Raw genomic sequence first — 9,900 nt, forward strand, 5'->3', positions numbered from 1 at the left:
AGCAGCGAAATAAATTCTTCATATAATTGTTTTCAGTTAAAACGTCTCTTCCACTTTGAGAGCATTATCCGTCACTGACCCGTCCATGTGAAACATTCATCCCCGTCCTACTGCATGCTACAATCACAGCTCTAATTTACACATGAAATCAAGCGGAACGTGTTAATTCGGTGAAGGTTTTGAAGTGTGCAAATATTCTACCGTTCAAAACATTCAGACAGGAGTACTGATGAGGATAATTGGGAGGTCAGAGATGAAGTAGATGTTTTTCCTTTGTGTGTGTTTATTGGCCGTAGTCTTCGCTAGTGATTCTTTGACGCGGAAATACTCTCATTACTTGAATCTCTGTTGATTTGGAGTTAAATGGCAGCTATGTCTTCGGAAAGCAAAAGAGCGGCCAAGATGTCTTGTCGTAAATGATGCGTCAAAACAGCTAAATCATCGGCCTGTTTAGACTAATGCCACCATATGTGAGATGTTAGGAGGTTTTGCTCAGCTGTCCAAGCTGAGGACGGGTCGTCGCTGTCCTCTGCTTTTGTCTCCTCTTTGAAATCGGCTTCAAACGTGGCCATACGGAAAGGCAAACACGAGCAGGTGGACGAGGGGTCAGTAAACTAGCTGCTGTCACGTCAGGTGAGTGATCGCAAAGGAACGCTGAAAGAACTTTTTAGTAGAAGGTATTAAAAAACGAAGAGAGCATTTAAAAAGCCATTACAGTCCGTTTGAGAAGATTGATATTTACTCAAGAAGAGAAGGGATTAAGATGATTTGACGGGAATCGACTGTAGGAACTTTTCAAAGAAAATTACAATTTGAAAAAAAATTTTTATTTAAATGAAATGTAAAGAAAAGATGAGATAAAATGTACAAGATTTGACGTCATTTAGAAAAGTACGGAAGAAACATTTTTAGAACCGTTCACAAGATGATTAAAAAAAGAATTAAAAATTGATTTCATTTGACTAAGATGATTTGATTCAAATCTGAGGCCATTTGAGATAGATTACAAGATTTGACTGAGATGATTTGATGTGACTCAAATTTAAAAGCAATTACTGATCTATTCTTCTCTAACTGTTCTCAGATGTAAAAGATCTGGTGTGAAAAGAGAAGGAACATTTAAATGAAAAAGTCTCGCAAGAATATCTATAAAAGATTCAGTTTAACTAAGATGGTGTGCTGTTATTCGAATTTGATAACATTCAAGAAGGTTTGCAATGATTTGAGAACATTTAGAAAGAAAGATTTTGAAGATTTAATTCATCAATGTGACTAAATGTTTTACCCAACAAGCTCAATTTAAAAGCTGTTTAGTGGATCCTCCTTTAATAAGTTTTTTCTGATCTAGGCCGTATTAAGCATGCTGTCTAGGTAGGTAACTCACTATGGATTGAAACAGAGCTCAAGTCTTATGAATCATTAGATGCTTTGTATGACATCTTCAGCTTACACACTGCAATACAATGGTGTTTATGAGTGTCAAGTGTCCTCAGAGTCTGGTGATTCAGACATGAGGAGACAGAGGGCTGGGGGTCAGTGTCAGGGTCAGCGGCCCCTACCGCTCCACAGACGGCTGCAGAAAACCACAGTGGTTTATGAATGCCACAGTGTGTGTCGGCCCGCTGGAAACTGATGGATTGTGTGATAACGTCTGCGACTCGCACCTCCAGAGTGTCAGAGCCACTGAGAGCGGCCATTGTCGTGAATGAGTCGCAATGGCTTCCAGCGCAGGAAAACCCAGGGCCCTCTCCACGCCCACAGGTTACAGCCTAACGTCATCACGCAAAAATGTGTCAGGAACTCTTTTAACCAAAGCAAGGGAAGTTTGAAAAACTAAGGGCTTCGGAAATTACCCATCAGAGAAAGTATGTGTGTGGATATGCACATCAGATATGACTGAAAGTAATGACTTGTGATTCAGTTAGTGAATCACTAAGAGTTCAGTGAGTGACTGGTTCGTTTTGTTGATTCAACTTCAAAGACTTTTTCATTAATTGCAAGTTTAATGGTTTCTGGAAGTCAAGTGCCATTCATTTTGTCCATAGATAAAAAAAGTTTTGAAGTTTTAAAGATAACAATTATGTGCTCTCTTTTTTTTTTTTTAGGACAAAGTGTTTATATTGTCAGGGATAAAATAGCTTGTTATGATTTTATCAGTTGCATTAAAAATTCACACAAAGAAAGTAGAATAATTTATTGAAATGAAAACATTGTTACTGTTAATAAACGCGTTATTTATTCACTCATTCAAGCATTTATTATTGAAGATTAAGTATCATGTTTATGCATCCATCCATGAACATCTATGTACAGTTTAATATTTATTTAAACATACATTTTATTTGTTTGTGTATTTATGTAGTCAACCAATCTTCATTCCAGATCCAAATTTAATTTGTATGTATTTTTTTATCTAGTTATTTATAATGATGGACTGTATATTATCCCTTAATTATGACTTAAAAGAGCCCTAATTTAATCTCTAATATTCTTATTTATATATATATATATATATATATATATATATATATATATATATATATATATATATATATATATATATATATATACACAATTACAGGGGATCAGTTTTTTGAAGAATTATTTTTAAATCTTATATAATTTAGAAAAATATTTCCAAAAGTATGTTTGTGGAAAAAATTTGGAGGTCATGATTTTTAGGACACTTTTTCCGCCTACAATTAAATCTTATTTTTATCTTATTATTTAATTTTATATAAAAAAATTCTTAATATTTTTATTTTTATATTCATTTGTTTTTCTCAGTTTCATCGTACATTGTGAGCTCACATTTCAGCCAAAATCTAGCTTCTGCCACAGTGCTGTACATTCAGCGGTGTGGTCAGATTAGTTTTCCGCTTGTTGCTACGGCAGTGTTGAGTGACCGAGTTTGTAATACAGCACAATGAGCCATTTGGACACATCGGCAGACATTCACCAGCCAGAGTTCAGAGTTTGTAATCATTAGTCAGCTCTTCTGCAGGTCTGTTTCCAGCAGCTGGGTGACAGGTATCAGAGAAACTCTGCATACAAAGGCGACGTAGGAGGTGGATCCTGCCAGTGTGTGATTGATACGGGGTCTTCCTTGCCTTTGTGGCTTTGTTTGCTCTTCTTGTTTTTCATGGGGCCTTTAAATGGCCCCTCTCCTCTGCACCGTGCAGGGTATTGTGTTCTCTCTCTGCCCGAGCCACGTCACATTTTCCACCTGTGTGTTTATGACTCTTGCCCTATGAGTCCAGCACCCAACAACAGATCGATTCACCTCTGCTGCAGTGCTCGCTCGTTTTCAGCATCCTTACTAATGCTGGCCAGGCCTCGAGTACAGCGATGACCTTTATGCAGTCAAATCTGAATATTGCTGTGCTTTAATAAAAAGCCACTTGACTTGACTTTTTAAATTGATTGCATGACAAAAGCTTGTGATCAGTAAGATTTTTTATTGACGAAATTAACGCTTTTGTTCAGCAACTTCTTAAAAGTGACTTTAAAGACATTTTATAATGTTACAAAACATTTTTAAATAAATGATGTTCTTTTAAACTTTCAACTTTCAACGTTTCATTATCAGAAATTATTACTTAGCTGCAAATCAGCAAATTAGAATGATTTCTGAAGGATCATGTGACACTAAAGGGACTAAATAACATTTTCAAATATAGTGAAATAGACAACGGATGTTTTAAATTGCAATAATATTTACTTTGCTTCATTTTTGATCAAATAAATGCAGCTTTGGTGAACGTCGGAGACTTATTTCGAAAACAGGAAAGACGTACCGTCGCTAATGTTTAAATGACAGCGACTTGTTTATGGTGTGAAATCAAATTCATCATTCTTGGAAATCTGTGTATTCAGTAGCATATGTGTGAACGTAACTGACACAGCTTGAGGTCGTATTTAGCGTTAAACCTTCGGACCTTAACGCGAAATAACAAACCTGCGATGTCAGAAGTTAAAAACCACATTGATAGTGTTACTCCGTGACACACGTGGTTTGTATTACACCAAAAAACCACAAGTTAAGGCTCCCTGGGCCAAAGCCCTTGTTTTTGTGTAGTTGTGCGACCCTCAGTAAAGACTGTCCCTCCCTGGAATAAGAAACACGGACAGGACTTAATTACGCGGTGTGTTTATTTGTAGTACAGTGACTCGGGATACAGTTTGACGAAATCCCACCGGAGTCGTTGCTCCTAAACGTCTAGCAGAGTTACTTCTTCCCAGGTGTGTCCGAAAGATCCTTCATCTCAGCTGCAGGTGAAGCGGGCGTCTCACGAGGAGAGCAGGAGCTCTGTGTTCGGACACGCTCTTGGCGTCACCCTTTTTATTCTGATTATCAAAGTGAGCGGCTTATTTACTCAGCTGAGAGCGTTATTCAGCGGCCCCGAGTGACTGTTCTGTGTCAGCTTCACTTTAGGCCTTTCTGCGCTCATAATAGCGCATTCAGTGTTTGAGTGTTTGAAAAGAAATCCTGGTAGCCAAGTCACGCAGGTTTATTCTTTTCATTTGTTTCTTGTATTAATTCAGTGTCTCCTGTGTTCCGCTCCTGATGTCTTTCAGCGGAGTATGGAGGGATTCTGGAAGTCCGTGGCACGTGTCGTTCCCAGAGAGCCAGAAGACATACGGATCCTGAACCCGTATTTCATCCAGGAAGCGGCCTTCAGATTCATCGGCCTTCCACACAACAATGGCGTCATGGGAAGAGGGGTGAGGAGCACACACTGATCAATCCAAAACAGAACGTAATAGAACTGAAAACTTTCTCCTCTTTGAAAAAGACCAGAGGCCAGTTGCATAAACAGATGTCTTAGGAACTAGTTAGACCGTCTGACTTTCGCATTCAAATTAGCCCAGTTTTATTTATGAGTCTGATTGGCTGCAACCTTTTATTTTCTGATTATTACTGCAAATTGTCTTTTAAATAAATATTTTATGAAGAACATAACATTTGCATATGTTATAAAGCTTAAAATATATTATGCACACATACTTTTCTTGTTTTACAGGCTGTTTTAAAGATCATTATTTGGTGCAACGGAATATGTTCAAATGCTTTAACGCTCAAAAAATACATGATATTTCAAATACAGTACACTATTGTAGCTCCTCTATGCCTCAAACACTTTTCTACAAAGCCCCTCCTTCCGACAAGCACCGTCTGCTCTGATTGGCCAGCTGACACAGCGCATTGTGATTGGAACGAACCCCACAAGCACCCCACCCCTTGCCATAATCGCGAATTCAGCTTTCAAAATAAACGTAAAGACAGTTAATAATGTCCCTAATAAAGTCTGAGAGAGGAACAGAGTCGTGTGACACAGTGCTCGTAAGCATTTGCAGCACAAGCCGCACTGACTCCACTGTGATGTAAGTGACCCGGTGTCTCTCACACACTTTCACACACGATGCAGATTGCGCTGCGCTGTGAAACGCATTCATTTAATTGCTTGCTCCAGTCAATAGCAAATACTATGTTTTATACATTATAGAGGAAAAACGTTAGGACCAGCCTTAAAACTTAGATTCGTTTTAAGACTTCTCTAAGCAGTTACAGGTTTATTCTTTGTTAAAATAATAGTGAGTTAAGGTGCAGTGATTTATAAAATGGTTAGTTCCATTCCTGGACTCTGATTGGTCGGCTGTTGTGTTTTATTCACGATACAGAACTGCTTCGCTACGTAAGCCGTCCCCCATATTGTGGCGGTCTGATTTGAAGTCATTCTCCATAGTAATCAATGGATATTCGAAGAGCACAACCTCTCATACCGTATTGCTTACATATAACATGAAATATTTGAAGTATAAAGTATTAATGAACTTTTAATGGAAAATGAATTATGTTCCTAAAAAAATATGTAGAGCGAGAGACAGAGAGACCTGTTAATCATTGCAAAAAAAAGTCACTCTTGTAATTTCAACAAAACCTCATCTGTGATAGATACATATTACAGACATACCAACAAAAAATATTAATAAATGTATATGTACATGATCTAAAATGTACTGAAATGACCCTAGACTGTGTCACTGTGGTCAGTGGATCATCCTTTATTGTTGAACCCTTTGAGATGAAGTTGAAATGAAGTGTTGGACCGTCACGTCTCCACCTGATCCAGAGACTGTTTGCTTTCTGCTGCTATGGAGACACGGTTGGAGGGGCTTGAGCTGTGATGCGTTTCCTGTTATCAGCATGCAGGCGGAGTGTCTGGGGCCGGATTAGTCCAGAGAGTGTCTCTCTGTGGTGATAAGACTTTCACATCGAAACTTGTCTCTCCAGCCTGGACTGGATGATGTCTCTCTGCTGATACACACACACACACACACACACACACACACGTCCTGCTCTGTCTGTGTCTCTGATAAAGTCAGTCACGCAGGGCATTATCTGTACTGAAGTGTGTGAGCAGTGCACTCGACTGCCCTCAGTGTCCAGTCCATCCATTGTTGTTCAGCCTTGGCTCAACTCATTTCATCTGTTTTTTTTCCACTGGACTGTACAGTATAAATTTTACTGAATTGAAATTTTATCGCTTATAGAAAATGACTACTCAAGTACAAATCTTAGTTGTTTTTTTATGTTCAAACAGACATTTTGTGCAGTTGAATACTTTGTTACATTAATTTTGTGCAAACAATATTGTTGTAAATACAAACTACATTCTATATAGAGATGACTGATTTGTAAAAGTATCTTTTTGTTAAAAATGTAGTTTATAAAATTGATCTGAATGGTTCATTCGAATCGAATTCGCATAACGAATCTGTCAGAATCAGATTTGTAAGTGAATCACAGATCGTTTGTACACTTATGTTATTTTAACTCTAATAATCTTGATTTATATAAATTCTTCAAACAATCGTTAATTCAAGAGTAGTTCAAAATATCAGTCACAGGTTTATGAATGAAAGTAGATATTTTATATTAAGCACAATTATATTCTTATTTAATATTTTTGACAAATTTGTATCATTTTTTTCCCACATATACTTGTAATTTTTCCCATTAATTTTATTAAAAGACCATTTGCAGTAATAACCAGAAATATTTATTTTAATAATTGTAATTTTTCTTAACTTTTCTTCACCTCCATGCTCATGTATGACTGCTGGGTATCTTATACGCTGTGACTGAACACTTATAGCCATGCAGTACTAAAAGTGTTTTGTTTTTTCAGAATATTCCTACACTGGGGACTGTTGCAATCACGATGGCTCTCCATAACTGCGATGAGGTGGCTGTGGCCGGATTCGGATATGACATGAACACACCTCACGCTCCTCTGCACTACTATGAGAAACTCATGATGTCTGCAATCAAAGAGGTAAGAGCACCACAGCACACTCACCTGACCTGAAGGATTAAAAGCAGCCTGATTTTCAAGTTAATTGTCAGCATTGAACCCTTCTGTTCTCTTTCCATTAAAAGGAGGGTTTCGCAGTAATGCTATAGAACCATTTTTACCTTTTAGCGAAGAATTAAGCATCTTTTCTTTAATATGAACATTTCGTGGATGTTCATGTAGAACCTTTATTTTGTTTGTTTGATAGCAGATAATGACGGAGATATTCACTGCAGGGAAATTTTGCCCGTCACATTGGAAATCTCTGGGGGATTTTTGTCACTTTCAGTGGCTTTTTTTGTTTTATCATAGTTAACAGAAATGTCCTTGTTTTGGTGTCTAAGTGAGATGAGTGGTATGTAAATTTGTAAATGTGTCTCAATGTGTACATCCTCGCTGGTTGATGATCTTTGGGAATATCCCGTCCGTTGAGTCACGTCCACAAACAGGTCACATGACCTCACGCTGCTCTCTGTTCCAGGAACATGCAGAAACCTGAGAGGTCAGAGTAATGAGGCAGCACTGGCAGTCTGAGCTGTTTGTGTGTCCTTCTTTCAGTGTTGAGGAAACTACTTAGATACTGTAGCTTTGCCAAGCTTCTAATAAAATCAAGCACTCGGATGCTACAAGATACTAACAGGCTTCAGCGATGCCGATGGTCAAGTCAGGCCATGCTTCCTTCAAAATGTAGATGGTTTTCTACAAAGCGTTACACAGGGAAGAAACAGAATCAGCGATGCATACTTGAAAAATAATATTTTGCTGTATAACTGAAAAGACAATAGTCTCATTATTCAGCTCAAGTTGGTTCATCTCTGTTTCAGTTCATCAGCTATAAAATAAGGTCAACTGGGGAAAGTTAAATGCATCACAGAAAATAAAACTTTTATCCCTCATAACAGAGATAAGTAAACATTTCTAAAAAATATTTAGTTTTAAGTAAGGGAATGAAACTCGCTAATGCTTTAAAACCCTCAAAAATGTCAAATATTTAAAAAAATGTTTACAATACTTTTTTGAGATTGAATAAGTTAAATTGGTGTCAAAATATATTGTTAAATATATATCAAACAGATAAATTTAGTTGATAAACATAAGTCTGTGCGCCTATTAGTTTATGCAAGGGAAATTCATTTTTTAGTTTTTTACATTTAATTTTTATTATTATTATAATTTTAAGTATGTTTCAATCGTGAGCAATTTAAAATCAAAGAAAACTTTATTGAATTCAATTAATTTCCATTGTGGTTAATACTGGTAATATATTTTTAGATAAAATTTCAGTTTTGGAAAAAGTGGCTTTAGGTGAATAGCATTCGATTATGGCTTATAAAATAATGATACTTCAGGTCAAAGCAGATGTGTAATATGATAATAGTATGCAGATTTTGAATGCAATATGAGGGTTAAGCTTGCAAAACATAAAATTGCATGTACAAGATTTCATCACCGCTATCTATTTGAATCTTGCAGGTCAGTGCGAAAAACATATTGGCTTTTATGATGCAACATACTTGCAAAATGCTTATCCAAACACCTATGCTGTGTGAAACTGAGCTATTTCAAGTGCAATGGGTTTTTTTTTTTTTGCAATAACAGGATGCATTCTGTGTCTTAAAAGGATGATTAAGCTGAAATGTCAGATCAGTAGATGGCACTTTATTTCATTTTTTCTCTTTGCTTAGAAGAGCGCCTCTGTTGTCGCATATGTTTACTTTAGGTGGACCGTCCGAAGCGCTTTTGTGGCTCGTGAAATCAAAAACAAAGCCACATGTGCAGACGTCATAGCCCTTTTAAAAGCAGCACTTCTGATGAGCGTTTACCCTATTGTGCTTCTTCTCTTTCTCTCTCTCTCTCTCACACACCCAGTCATGGACACACAACATATCCAAAGAGAAAGAGTTTCTCCGAAAACTGGTGAAGGGGGGCGTCATCCAGGACCTGACAAACGGGATCTGACGTCACATCCTCGTCGTGCTGCTGACAGAGAGTATTCACCATATCACTGGTGACCGGCATCCCAGCCGATGGACGTGAGCCGTCAAACCTCCAGAGACGTTTGAGCCAATCGCATGATGCCGGCGGGAGGAAACGACCTCACCTCATATGCTGGACGGTATCCATGGCAACCTCACCTCAAACATGGTAATGCTTGTTTTAAGATGCCACGTAGGCGGGAAAGAGTCCGTCCCTTTGCGCCGCGTCCGGTGCCGGCAGAGACTGGAAACGTGCTGCTTTCTCCTGTTTTTTTTACTCCACTGTATTCGGTATTTATTAGACAGTATTTTAATCACGTCATTAAGATGCTTTATTTTTTAAGCTGAGTCAGCTTGATTGCTTTAATAATGTTCTCTTCAATCTCAGGCTATGCACAACAGCACACAACGAACGATTGTCACTGTTGATTTTCTGCTGCTCTTCTGACGTGTGCCATTAAACCAATTGGTATCCACTTGTTTCCTGCGCCTTGCACATGTATATCCATCTCTGTGTATAACCAGATCATGAGACCAGGAGGATTAAAGTATTATCAAGATTTCTA

The 9,900-nt window shown here is 37.8% G+C and overlaps 1 protein-coding gene across 4 annotated transcripts in view; it reads left to right on the top strand.

The window, feature by feature from the left end:
* st3gal3a (ST3 beta-galactoside alpha-2,3-sialyltransferase 3a) overlaps positions 1-9,900 on the top strand; it is a 33,099-nt gene extending 23,199 nt beyond the window's left edge. For 2 of the 4 annotated variants that reach the window (XM_043242043.1, XM_043242045.1), the window contains 3 exons: positions 4,546-4,725; positions 7,194-7,340; positions 9,228-9,900. In XM_043242043.1, coding sequence (XP_043097978.1) covers positions 4,546-4,725; positions 7,194-7,340; positions 9,228-9,317 — 417 coding nt within the window. In that variant the 3' untranslated portion in view covers positions 9,318-9,900. The remainder of the gene's footprint in view (positions 1-4,545; positions 4,726-7,193; positions 7,341-9,227) is intronic. The other 2 variants (XM_043242044.1, XM_043242046.1) reach the window with 1 other exon arrangement.

The sequence above is a fragment of the Puntigrus tetrazona genome, chromosome 6 (assembly GCF_018831695.1).
Source record: "Puntigrus tetrazona isolate hp1 chromosome 6, ASM1883169v1, whole genome shotgun sequence".
Lineage (NCBI taxonomy): Eukaryota > Metazoa > Chordata > Actinopteri > Cypriniformes > Cyprinidae > Puntigrus > Puntigrus tetrazona.